Consider the following 13521-nt stretch of genomic DNA (forward strand, 5'->3'; position numbering starts at 1 on the left):
GACTATAGACTAGACTATAGACTAGACTATAGACTAGACTATAGACTAGACTATAGACTAGACTATAGATTAGACTATAGACTAGACTATAGACTAGACTAGACTATATACTAGAATATACTAGACTATAGACTAGCCTATATACTATATACTAGCCTATAGACTACATAGAATAAACTATAGCCTATACTATAGACTAGACTATAGACTATACTTTAAACTTGACTAAAGTCTAGCCTTTAAACTAGTGTATAGTTTAAATTATAGTTCGTTCTACAGGCCAGATTAGTTTATAGTTTAGACTATAATCTAGCTGTAGTCCTAACTATAGTCCTGCAAGTGAACTAAAACTTTCTGGAAATTAAGAACAATTTTTTCGTTATAATCATTCATTTCCAGATTTGTCGAAGTAATATTATTAAATTCGCTTCAGTTTCTATGTACAAAAACTAATTTTCTTTCGGACTCTAAAACATATTTATGCAATTATCATTGTACCTTTACTACAAATAATATTGCATCAGTACATATTTACAAATTATAAAAGTATTTTTGTTTTAAGTAATCGATTTTTATACATATGTAGTACTATCTAAAATGATTTTATAACTGCAACAACAACAACTATCTTAACAATGTGCAACAACAAGCAGCAATAACAAAAATATAAGCTGCAAACATTAATATTTTATTGATTTTTTTATGGTTACAACAATAATAATGCACTTACATAGATGTAGATATCGCCACCTTTGGTGATTTTTAACGATGTTTTTTTAAGATTAAGATACTTTATGATTGAAATGCCGTACATAACGACGACGACAACAACAGCAACAACATTGTAAATGTTTTCCATAATCATTGTCATTACAAGTATTTATTGCCACACCATCTCAATCGTCAATGATTGTTAACATAATCTTCTGTCGTTTTTGTATATAGTTTGTGGTCCAACACTATAGGGCACTGATTGACGCAGTGTTTCAGCTGAGAGTTTAACAACAGCACCAGCCAATAGAAGATTACGATATTTTTGTTTTTTGCGTTTTAATATTTGATAATTATAAATGTCATATGATGTTTTAGGATCGTCACACATTAATTCAAAAGTTACATCTAAATCACGAGGTGTAACTTGAGTTGAAATATTATGGACTTTTCTTTTAAAATTTTTAATGTTAGTGGGTTTTCGTTTAATAGGCGCCATAAATTAAGGAGAAAAATTTTTAAAACTACTATAAATTTAGTTTATTTATTTATGTTTTTTTCTCATCAAATTTTGAGTGGAAAAGAATTTGAAAATATTTTGAATAAATTAAAGTTTCCAGTACTTTTTTTACTTTACACTATTTGTTTTTAATTTCTTTACAGTTCAAGACCACATTTTGAACATGTAGTACTTATAGTTTAATAACAAAAACAAGGGGCCAATTATATTTGCTGATAATTTAGACAAAATTTAAAAAGAATGATCAATAAAATATTAAAATTTATAATTGTCACATTATGGTTACTGCAGTTACCTTTAAAAGTTCAAACTCGCCATCACAATCGCAATAGCGGTGGCGGTGGAGGTGGTGGCCGATTTCGTTCGTTACAATCGCAACAGTTATCGAATATTGATGTACGTGATAAAATACTCGAACTACAATGTTATGCCAAGTGCCATGAAACTCTGAGAGGTAATAATATCGACTATGAACCTTGCCTAACAAAATGCCAAATCGACATGATCAAAGCTCCTCGCAGAGGTTACTGCCCAGCCATGCAAAATGCCATCTTTCAAAATATTAACGTGCAGCCGTTACAAAAACTTTCGTGCTTGGACAATTGCAGTTATGATTTTGATTGTCCTGAAGTGCAAAAATGTTGCAATTCAGCCTGTGGACCGGTTTGTATGCAACCTATAGGTGTGCGAGATGATAGTAGGCTACCGCCCATACCAAAGATATTAAAATGTGGCCTTATACCGCGTGAGCAAAAAGTGGAAATAACTTTGGAATCAAATTCTTCGTATTATTTTCACGTTGAGGTGCGTTATCATATTGGCTCGTTGTTATCGCCGCGTAAATTGGGCCCTTGGCAATATCAGGCAGTGCAAAAATTAGCAGAAATATTAGATTTGAATATATTGTTGTAAGTAAAGTGGAATTTGTATAAAAATTAATATTTCTTGATTTTTGAACATTTTACAGAACTACTGTAGCATTTTATTTGAGACCCGGTCGTTGGTATCAAGTAAGAGTGGCTGCTATTAATGCTTATGGTTTCAGAGGCTACTCGGAACCTTCACAGGCATTTACTTTACCTAATCGTAAGCATTTTAATAAATACATACTTAACTTTTTAATTAAAAAATTGTAAAAATAACTTCAAACACAAATTCTTATAAACCTTACAAGTTTTGCATTTTTGTTTTAGATCCTAAACCACCAAAAGCTCCAGCAGATTTAAAAGTCGTGTCATCACATTCGAATGGTAAACATGTTAATATAAAAATAGTATGGTGTGCTTCCAAATCAAATCTTCCAATTGAAAAATATAAAATTATCTGGTCATTATATGTGAATAATGTACGCGATGAATCTTTAATATCGAATGAGGCCTTCGTTAAGGATGTAAGTTTGAAATGAAAAGAAACATGAGGAACCTCACCTATTTTCATATCTCATTTCACTAAAAATATAAAAGTTCAAATTATATTCACGCTAATTTGTGGTTATTTCTTTTGATCTAATTTAGCGCCATCAATTTGAAATTCCTAATTTATTACCCGACTCCAGTTATTATATACAAGTACAAGCCATGTCTATTAATGGCAAAAGACGTTTAAAATCGGATAAACACTCTATACTATACAATACCACCAAATCACCCACTCAAGCCTTTAGTCCGTTAAAATGTGGAAAAGAACATCAACTCCTAAGAGATGGTCTGAGTAATGCATTTAACGATGATAGATATTACACAAAAAACAATTTATACAATGATGGTGGTGGTAGTTCATTAACATCCCTCTCCTCAACATCTGCAATAAGTTCCATATCTAGTTCTACGACCACTTTTAATATAAATAACAATAATAGTACTTATAACTCGAAAGCGGAAAAATTCGATGTCAAATATCGTCCTAATCGTAAGTTGGGCATGTTGGTGATTATATCTGGTCTCTTTACAAGAGATGAAAAGTAAGTTTGATTTTAAAAAAAATTTTATAAATTTTCTCATGTGCCACCCTTAAAATGCCATACAATCTACTTAACAGCGTCAAAGTTAACAGTGTTAACTAAAAACTGATCTAGAACTAACTAGAAGTAAACTAGAACTGGAACTTAACTAGAACTGAACAAGAACTGAACTAGAACAGAAAAAAAAACCGGTCTAAATTCGGTGAACTAGAATTGAACTAGAACCAGAACTGAAGTAGAACTGAACCAGAACTGAACTAGAACTGCACTAGAACTGAACTAGAACTGAACTAGAACTGAACTAGAACTGAACTAGAACTGAACTAGAACTGAACTAGAACTGAACTAGAACTGAACTAGAACTGAACTAGAACTGAACTAGAACTAACCTAGAACTGAACTAAAACTGAATTATAGTTTTATATAGTACTGAAAAATAACATAAAAAATACATAAGTAGAAAATATTTTTTTTATTTTTTCAAAAATTTTATAAAAAGTAGATTTTAACAAAATTTATTTTCACAGCATAAATTAAAAACTCAAATTTAGTAATACTACAATCATTAACCAAACCATATTTTTATTACGTATTCCATTTCAGAAGGATTCACTGGTTTTTAGTAAACTCAGTTACAACACAACCTACAGCTTTAAGCCACGCAGTAATTCTGTAACTTCCGATGACAATATTAAGGGCATAACATTTACCACCCCAAAATGTGAAATTTTTCGCAAAGGCCATCCAAAAGCTAATATTAAGTGTTAAAACCTAAACAAAATGAGATTTTTTTACAAAAAAAAAAAAACAAAACAAACAAAACTATTTTTAAAAAATTAAAATATTGTTTTATTTAAACAAAGATTTAAACTCATTCATAGCATTTGTAGCCGCAGCAGCATCATTGGGTGCTTTCAATTTTAAAGCTTCCAAAACCTTTTTATAATCCAAATTTTCACCATGTTCAATGAGTGCAGCTATTAAACGTGAGGTATAGAGAACTGGACCACCTACCATGTGCAGAAAGTGGTAATCTTTTTGTTGACGCATAGTAAAAAGTATACGTTTTGAAACAAAATCCTTGTAATTACTAACATGACCCACACATATATAACGTTCCTCATGAGGTGAATAGATTTCAATTTGAGCACGTAAACTTTCGGCAGGTGTTAGTTGAGCTGCATTGACGTACACAACTCGAAAATGTACATTAAAAGTCTTGTAGAAATCCACACAAAGATTTAAAATATTCTCCATTTGTTCTTCTGCTTCCTGCAGATCAGTAGTGGCTACAAATGTTTGCACAGCATTATTTTGTGTGGCTGTGAAAAGGTTAGGGGTATTGCTGCTGTTAGTTTTCTCATAAATACGACCTATGCTAACAAATTTCAAAGGTAATACCGTAGGATAAACACAGAGTTTGGTGACAGCACCCAGAAAACTTTCAAAAGATCCTCCACCCGTCAAATAGGCGGCATTTAATTTATTTTGTAAATGTGCCTCCATAACTTTATGATATTGATCCATGGGTGTAGCATTTGCTTCTAACAGAACACAGCGTGTAAAATCTGGATTAGCTGTTTGTATAAAGTTACCTTTATCTAGAAAATATCTGGTTAAAGCTTGCGGCACTCTTATATCAAATTCAGCAGCCTCATTTAGCATATAGTAGCGACTGTTATCAATGAAATATATCAAATCATCATGCTCTAAGTGAGATTTTTCTGCTTTCATTAACTGTTGCTTACTACGATAAAGAACTCTTTCATGTTCCCCCTCCGGGCACTGAGAATGTAAAGTGTTTGGTAAATGTAAAAATGCTTGTATGAACTCATCTTCAATGGGATAAAAATTAGTTTTCATCGTTCTCAAATCATTTCTTAAATGTTTGCCCTTTTCCTTAAGATCATTCATCAGTTCTTCATCTTTTTGTTCAGCTTTAGCGAGTTGCTTTAATTGTTTTGCTATCATTTCACGTTCATCTTCTAATTTGTCCATTGCCTTAATACCTTCCCTGTAGGTATCAAACATTTTCAATACACTTTTCAAATCAATTGCCAGTTTTCTCTTTTCCACTGAATGTTCCAATTGTTCCATATTCTCAAATGTTTGTTTAAAGTCCATATAGGGTTGTAGTGTTACATAGTTTTCACTGGCTTTGTCTCCGGTTATATAGAGGGCAGAAACATTTCGAATTTTTAATGCATTTCCAGAAAGTGGAATGATTTTTGAACACGTTTTAATTATTCGATGCATTTTTAATGTTTAATTTAATTCATAACTTTTAGTTCAGATAAATTACTTTGCAGTATCTTTAGAAAAGAACTGTCGTAATAAAAAACATCATCAGCTGGTCACCAGCTGGCAACCGGTGTCTAACAGCTGTTTTATAATCTTTTCATGTATGTTGTAAGCGTTACCACACCATGTAGAAGAAATTATTTATTCCGTAATAGGCATGCATTTCTCAATATCCAACAGTATTAGAGCTGGAGTTCAAAGCAAAAAACATATTCACTATGTTCGAAGCACTACCGAACTCGATAAATTTTTTACTAAACTTCAGAAGAGGATATAAAATAAATATAAATATAAAATACATGAATTCAGAATTTCGAAGATAATAACTCTGAGAACTTTAGTAATTATATCAGTTTTCAATTTAAATCAGTACATATATAATAAAGTTTTCTTATGTCCATGGACATTTTGATAACACAAATGTATTTGAAATTTTGTTTTGAATTAAGGAAAGATACATTTTATACCAAAGAGAATCACTCCTAATATCGGTGTATCTTGCATTTTTCCCGCTACCACCGTGTTGAGTCTAATTCGGTTATCGTTACGTATGTGCTCTTTGCAAACGAATGTGAAGATAATCTTTACTTTAGTGTTAAGTGAGAGAGATTGACTTCCCTGTAGGACCAGGACCACATGTTAAAAAAGTCACCTGGACATTCGGAGGCTGATGCTAACTCTAAGTGGTAATTTAAACAGTTTGGAACTGTTAGACCGAACAGCTGAGATTTGCAAAATAAAACAAGTAAGAAATTATAGTCGAGCGAGGCCGACCACCTGTCACAAAAAGTAAAATGCGATTAAGTTTCCATAATAAAACATTTAAGATGAATTGTACCTTGCCTCAGATATACTTAAGCCATTTTCAATAGGCTTCGTCCCTAGGACAATAGTAGATCGTATGTCAAATTTCATTGAATTATCTCCAAAATTGCAGTTTGTTTATAAGGTAGTTTGTTTATAAGGTTTACAACCCTATTCGGGGTTTAAGTTTGATGGGGCTAGGTGAAATAATGTACCGATCTTAACCATTTTTAATAGTCCTGGGACAATTGAAGATCATGCATCAAATTTCATTGAATTATCTTCAAAATTGTGACCTGTAAACTACAGGACGTATCAAATTCATCAAAGAAAATTATTTTGACCCGATTTGTATACTTTAAGGTGGGTATAGGACCAATATTATTATGCGTTATAAACTTCAGCACAAACCCAATATACCTTCCCCATTTAAGTGGTGTAGGGTATTAATAAATACATATATGTATTTCCTAAATGGGAATTGCAAACATATTCTTTTACCAATCTGGCAACTCTCGTTAAACAACGCTGTTGTTTCAATTCCGCATTGTTTTACACAAAATAAAAATAATTTTAAACGTTTACATTAATTTAAGAATTATTTCTACTTTTCCATAATTTTTTGCAAATTTTTCAACATAAAAGTTAAAGAACAATAAAACAAAATGCCTAAAGATAAAAAACATAAAAAGGATGATCACCGTGAAAGACACCACAAGCACAAATCCAAACATAAGCATAAATCTAAATCAAAGAAAAAATACCGCTCATCTTCCTCTTCAAGTTCCTTGTCGTCATCATCTAGTGGCGATGAATCTCTACCCAAAAATGTCCAACTTTTAAAAGCTCTCGAGGAAAGACGTATCAAAGAGGAATTAGAGAGGAAGCGACTTAAAGAGGAGCTAAAGGCGAAAGAGACGCCAGAACAAAAACGCGAAAGACGTTTGAGAGAAAAGGAAGCCAAGGAATTAAGAAGAAAACAACGCATGGGTTGGGATAATGAATATCAAACATATACAGATCAAGATAATCCTTTTGGTGATTCCAACTTGACCTCCACCTTTGTATGGAATAAAAAACTACAGAAACAAGGTTTAAAAGATGTCCCCATACAAACAGTGGAGGCATTAAATAGACAAAAACAAATGGAAAATAAATTGGAATTGGAAAAAGTTAAGAAACGTAGGTTGGAGAGAGAAAAGGAAAAACAAGCTAGAGAAGAAGAAATGATATTGCAGCAAAGACAAAAGGAGGCAGCACAATTTCATGAATGGGAGAAACAAGAAGATCAATTTCATTTGGAACAAGCTCGCTTGCGAAGTGAAATACGCATACAAGATGGCAGAGCAAAGCCTATAGATTTACTAGCCCAATACATAAACAGTTCAAAGTTGGAGGATGCCATCGAAATGCAAATGCATGAGCCTTACTACATACTCAATGGTTTGTGCATCAAAGATTTGGAAGACCTTCTGGTGGACATTAAGGTCTATATTGAATTGGAAAAAGGTGAACATATAGATTTTTGGAATGATATGACCATTATTGTAGAAGATGAATTACAAAAACAAAGAAAACAAGCAGAACAAGATGAAGCCGCAAGTTCTCGTCGAGAGGGTATACACGAAAGTGTGGTAAAGGATGTGACGGGTATATTTCGTAACAAAACCATAACACAATTAGATGAAATGAGAGCAAAAATAGAAGGGAAAATTGAGGCTCGTACGGAAGGAGTGGATATTAGTTATTGGGAAAATATATTATCACAACTAAAGGCTCACATGGCTAGAGCACGCTTAAGAGATCATCATCAAAAGAAACTTAGAGAAAAGTTGGACCTATTAAAAACATCAACGATTAAAGAAGAGCCACAGGAAAGTTCGCCACAACATCATGAGGGCCGTGAAACCCAGGAGGCCAGAGAAGAAAGCGAAGAAACCCAACAGGAAATATATGAAAATGATTGCTTTAATCTCTACAATGAAGGTAACTACAGTCCTCAATATATATCCTCCGAAGTGCAGTTCTCCTCACTTAATATTGTGGACGAAGAAGAGGATGAAATGAATTTGAAATATGAAAGACAACAGCTGCTGGAAAATAATACAGAAAATGTCAACTACAGCCAAGAGGAAGTCAATATGCGTCACGAAGCTCGCAAGGGCATGTCTAATGATGAAGTCGAATTTAGCGTTGAAATGCCTTGTGATAACTCACTCGCCATACAACTGGCCACTGATAAATATCGTCCACGTAAACCTCGTTACTTTAATCGTGTACACACCGGCTTCGAGTGGAATAAATACAATCAAACACATTACGATATGGACAATCCTCCACCGAAAATTGTTCAAGGTTATAAATTTAATATATTCTATCCGGATCTTATAGACAAATCGAAGACACCACAATATTTCCTTACACAATGTGAAGATAATCCCGATTTTGCTATTTTACGTTTTCATGCTGGACCACCCTATGAGGATATTGCCTTTAAGATTGTTCATCGCGAATGGGAGTTCAGTTATAAGCGTGGTTTTCGTTGTCAATTTCATAATAACATCTTTCAGTTGTGGTTCCATTTCAAACGCTATAGATATCGTCGTTAAAGGAAGAAAGATGGTTTCTGTTTATTTTACGACTGTTTTGTGTATAAATTTAAATGTTAATTAAAATATATTTTAATAAAGATTATTGTAATACATAAATACATACAAAGTGAATATAAAAAGAGTATTTCTTTTCATTCTAGGTCATGTTTAGTCCATTTTAGTTCATTTCGTTCAGTGCTCTAGAATAATCTTAGTTCAGTTATAGTTCCGTTTTATTTCCGTTTCAGGGCGAGTTTTTCTGATAAAGATAATCTTCATTCTTTGATTAAACCTGGTTTAATAAACCAAGTTAAGCCTAGTTTAACTGAGGAGTAAGAAACCCGCACTTAGTCAGTTTTATTTCAGTTCCCGTACAGGTCTAGTTCAGTTCTTGTTCAGATCTAATTCAATTCTATTTAGTTATAGTTCAGAACTAGTTCACCTTTAATTAACTTCAAGTTCAGCTTTAGTTTAGATCTGATTCAGTTCCAGTTCAGGTCTAATACAATTCTAGTTTAGTTCATCCAGTTCAGCCCTATTTCAGTTCTGTTCTAATTCAGTTCTAATTTAGTTCAATTCTGGTTCAGTTCCACATAAAACCCTATTTTGCACAAAGTATCCCTTTTTCAAAAATCATTTCTTTAACAATTATAATGATTTATCGAATTACCAATCTGTTATCAAAAGGACATTCGTATAGAAAACAAATTTAAGACAAAAGTACAAACATTTATACTCGATAACCATTTGGGTTCTGATCCCGACCAACATCAGTTCTAGGCTACAAAAAGAACATTTAGTTCTATTCAATTTTCTTTTAGTTCTATTTCAATTTTAGTTTAATTCTGGTTTAGTTCAACATAAAACACAATTTTGCACAAAATACTATTTTAACAAAAAGGAACATTTAACAATTATAGCGATATATCGCTCGTTTATATAGAAAACAAGTTTAAGATAAAACTATAAACATTAATACTCGATAACCATTTGGGTTCTGATCCAGAGCAACATCAGTAAGTTATTTGTAATATTAACATTAATAATCATTAAACAAATGCACAACTTTCTTTACGTATATAATATATAACTTTATTGCACAAACATTTAAAAAAACATCACAAAAAAAAAACATTTCTAATTTAAGGCAATATTTATAATTTTTTTTTTTTTTTTTTTTTGGTATTTTGTGAAATATTAAGGCACTTTGTACGTGAGCAAGGACAATTAAAATAAAAATATATATATTTGTATATATATGTACGTATTTAACAAACATTAATGAACAATTTTTTAAGTTACGTTGAGTGTATTTAACACCACACAAATCTATTATCATATAATACCATCAATATTTTTGAGCAATTATTTAAAAATTAAAAAAATTTATAAATTTTAAATAAGTAAAGTCAAGTTATCGCGCTGAAACCGAAATCAACTGATAATGCCCGATATTAAGCATAAAAAACTTTGGTTTAACTAAGATAACATTCACCGTATTCAAATATTTGACAAAAAAATAATATCAGGATGTAGGACGATATTTAAATAATACCAATTTGTTTCAAGAGTAATATTAATGTAGTTGTTTTTTTTGTAGACAAATAATTGCACAATGTGAATATACATATAGCTTAAAACACCCAAAGCTTTCATAAACTTAAATAATACTTATTTAATTTCTTGTAAAATTTGAGCAAACGATGGTGGCGGCTTGAAGTTTATAACTTCTTTGTATATCAAATCTTTCCATTTTTCAACAGGCAAATCCATATCTTCAAAACTTTGATCGTACAAGGGTGATGTTTGTTCATCACTGGGTTCTGAATATTTTTCCATATAAGGATGTGCCAAGGCCTGTTCGGCTGTAATACGTTTCTCTGCATCCAATTCTAACATTTTCTCCAACAAATCAATGGCTAGTGGATTGGCGCCTTTAAAGAAAGTCTTAAAATCACGTCGCTTCATGGGAGGCAATGATTTAATGTAGTTACGTGCACTTTCCGAAGAAATTTTTTGCATAAAATCATCGGGTGGTGTTCCCAAAACTTCCATAATTAAATTCAACTGATGTATATGATCAGTGCCCGGAAATAATGTGCGTCCAGTAAGTAATTCTGCCATAATACAGCCCACCGACCAAATATCCACAGTGAGATTGTAATGCATCCAGTTAAGCATAATTTCCGGGGCACGATACCAACGTGTGGCCACATAACCGGTCATTTCATTTTCTGTTGGTCGTGCCAAACCAAAATCTAAAATTCTCAATTCGCAATCCTCGTTGACCGCAATGTTGGAGGGTTTTAAATCACGATGTATAATACCAGCACTGTGTATGTATTTTAGACCACGTAATATTTGATAAACCAAAAATTGCACATGTTCATCGGACAGACGTTGTGTCCTTATAATATTATTTAAATCAGCATCCATAAGATGAGTAACCAAATACACCTGTTGGAAATTTTCCAAGGTCACATTTGGGGGGTGCGGATGAAAGACATCCAATAGACCAATAACATTCTCATGATCCATGTGTTTGAGTAGTCTCAATTCTCGATAAGTACGTTTAGCATGCACCGCCGATTGAAAAGGGCGTGCCAACTTTTTAATGGCAACATACATGTTGGTACCTCTTACCAGGGCCTTGCACACCTGTCCATAGGCACCAGAGCCTACTTGTTGTAATTGTTGATAGATTTCTGGTATTTCCCATTCTGTACGATTTATAGTCACCTTGTAGAATTTAACCATGACGTTTTTTTTTTCCTCTTTACTTCTTCCAAACTTCTTTGTGAATCTAGACAATAACTTAATAATTTTCTACTTTAATTTTTCTTTTTTTCCTTCGTTTATAAAGAAAATTACTGATTATGTTTATCTACGTTTCGATTGTTCGTTTTATAGTGTTAAACACAAATATTTAATAAAATAATTGATATATGAGTGGATTGTTGGTCGTTTGGTTAAAACTTAAGAAATAAATTCTTATACCAATTCTGTCCTCTCTTCTGTTAATTTCATTTGATTTTATGAGTAAAACAAAAACACAAGAAATGAATATAAAAATAAACACTCATACAATTATACTAATAAAAAATATCATTTTAATTCATTTTTGTTTAGGGTTCCTTGCCTCACTACCTCCCCCCCTGACATCTTTCACATATACTACCCAGTCACTGATAGAATATTTGTGCTCTCTGTTTCTACTACTAACACTACTACCTCCCACATTCATTAAAACGATTTTTAAAAAGAACAACAGCAGCAACAACAATAACAAAACATATGATTTTTGTTTTGAGGTGTGAATAATTAGTATTGTTTAGAATTTAACATTTTATTTTTGTAATTATAATTATTACAAGAGTTTCAGAGTTGTGTTTTCGTATCATGTACGAGTTAAATGTCAAACTACTATTTGAAATTGTTAATGAATGAAACTTTTTTTTAAAATAATGCTATAAAAAAGAACTTGTTCTAAAAACTTCTAGTTCTAGAACGAGTGAAAACAAAACCACTTCAGATTCTTAAACAACAGCCTTGGAACTAGTAGTGTCACCATTACTTCTGGAACCCGTCCCTTAGAATATTGTTGTGGTTCTTAAATACTTCCTAATAGTTTTCAAGGAACTAGTTCTTTGAAACTAGTTATACATTGCTATTGTACTAGTTCAATGGAACGCATACTAGTTCCGAAACAACTTCTTGGAATCAATTGAAGAAAATTTTCAAAAAATTTAAAATTTTTAAACTTATTTTTATCGAAATAGAAAACCCGTTCAATTGTATATTTTTGCATTCCACTGAAATACAAGATATTAAAGAGCTCCCTAATTGAATGGTACCGATAGAAGAGAAAGTTAGCTGTTTGTAAAGTATATCCTTACAAAAAATATTTTAAAAGATTAGAGGGGCGGAAGAATTATATTAAATTTTATATAAGAAATGTATATGAATGTAAGTTTTGTAAATAGCATTGGTACAATATTAAAAATTCCTCAACAGTTTCTCAAAATTGCTCCTAGTCCTAATAATTTCAAGCAAAAACGCTTAAAAAATATTTGTTTATACGTTATCTAAAGATTCCCTGAAACTAGTTCCGAGGTTGATAAATTCAAACAAAATTCATTGATTAACGAACTAGTTCCAGAAGCGTTCCAAAGAACGAGTGCCGACTCCATAACGCTTCCTCAGAACCAGTTCCGAAGGTGACAATTTCGAACAAAAATTATTGGTATCAACGCCAAACAAGAACGAGTTTAGGCTAAAATCATGTGTTCTAGAACTAATTGTAGAACTAATACAATTCTTCCTGGGTTTGAACATTTTTTAAAATTAAAAAAAAATCTTTTGTATTTTTCACTGTACAAACTTGAATTGAATTTAAAATTATTATTTTAATTAATTATTTTAACAAGGAGATACCACGATCGCTTACAAATAGGGAGTTAAATAAGTACTTAATATGATAACCTGTAGTTTAAAAAGTGTAGTTTTGAATTTGAGAAAATCATAATACTTTACGGACATACATTCACTAAGTCTACTATTAGCTTTTTTTACATATATGTTCTAACTAAACTCCTTCTTAGTAATGAATATTTTGTAAATTATAAACGGAATAT

General features: G+C 31.9%; 5 protein-coding genes across 14 annotated transcripts in view; 2 read left to right on the forward strand and 3 right to left on the reverse strand.

Annotated features, from left to right (window-relative positions):
- LOC111683389 (anosmin-1) overlaps positions 1-3229 on the forward strand; it is a 26781-nt gene extending 23552 nt beyond the window's left edge. For all 9 annotated transcript variants that reach the window (XM_046949108.1, XM_046949111.1, XM_046949107.1 and 6 more), the window contains 4 exons: positions 1375-2139; positions 2199-2317; positions 2425-2621; positions 2746-3229. In XM_046949108.1, the coding sequence (XP_046805064.1) occupies positions 1472-2139; positions 2199-2317; positions 2425-2621; positions 2746-3195 (1434 nt within the window). In that variant the 5' untranslated portion in view covers positions 1375-1471 and the 3' untranslated portion in view covers positions 3196-3229. The remainder of the gene's footprint in view (positions 1-1374; positions 2140-2198; positions 2318-2424; positions 2622-2745) is intronic.
- LOC111687143 overlaps positions 1-13521 on the reverse strand; it is a 108474-nt gene that overhangs the window by 87597 nt on the left and 7356 nt on the right. Inside the window, exon 1 of one of the 2 annotated variants that reach the window (XM_046949100.1) lies at positions 731-1241. The exons of the other annotated variant lie outside the window; for it this stretch is intronic. The gene's annotated coding sequence lies outside the window, so the exon portion shown is untranslated. Of the gene's footprint in view, positions 1-730; positions 1242-13521 lie in introns of those variants that run through there. 2 annotated transcript variants of the gene reach the window in all.
- Positions 4015-5524, reverse strand: LOC111678247 (serine--tRNA synthetase-like protein Slimp). Its single transcript, XM_023439532.2, has one exon. It carries the CDS (start codon positions 5445-5447, stop codon positions 4041-4043), a length of 1407 nt encoding a protein of 468 aa, XP_023295300.2. The 5' UTR covers positions 5448-5524; the 3' UTR covers positions 4015-4040.
- On the forward strand, positions 6845-9010 carry LOC111678246 (cactin). Its single transcript, XM_023439531.2, has one exon. It carries the CDS (start codon positions 6962-6964, stop codon positions 8903-8905), a length of 1944 nt encoding a protein of 647 aa, XP_023295299.2. The 5' UTR covers positions 6845-6961; the 3' UTR covers positions 8906-9010.
- LOC111678248 (mitogen-activated protein kinase p38a) lies at positions 9956-12087 on the reverse strand. The gene has a single exon (XM_023439533.2). The coding sequence runs from the start codon at positions 11642-11644 to the stop codon at positions 10559-10561; it is 1086 nt and encodes a 361-aa protein (XP_023295301.1). The 5' UTR covers positions 11645-12087; the 3' UTR covers positions 9956-10558.

This window comes from Lucilia cuprina, chromosome 4 (assembly GCF_022045245.1).
Source record: "Lucilia cuprina isolate Lc7/37 chromosome 4, ASM2204524v1, whole genome shotgun sequence".
Taxonomy (NCBI): Eukaryota; Metazoa; Arthropoda; class Insecta; order Diptera; family Calliphoridae; genus Lucilia; species Lucilia cuprina.

What these genes read in the sequence shown, in the direction of transcription:
- LOC111678247 (XM_023439532.2), bottom strand. Translation starts at nt 5,447, where the DNA reads ATGCATCGAATAATTAAAACGTGTTCAAAAATCATTCCACTTTCTGGA.
- LOC111678248 (XM_023439533.2), bottom strand. Translation starts at nt 11,644, where the DNA reads ATGGTTAAATTCTACAAGGTGACTATAAATCGTACAGAATGGGAAATA.
- LOC111678246 (XM_023439531.2), top strand. Translation starts at nt 6,962, where the DNA reads ATGCCTAAAGATAAAAAACATAAAAAGGATGATCACCGTGAAAGACAC.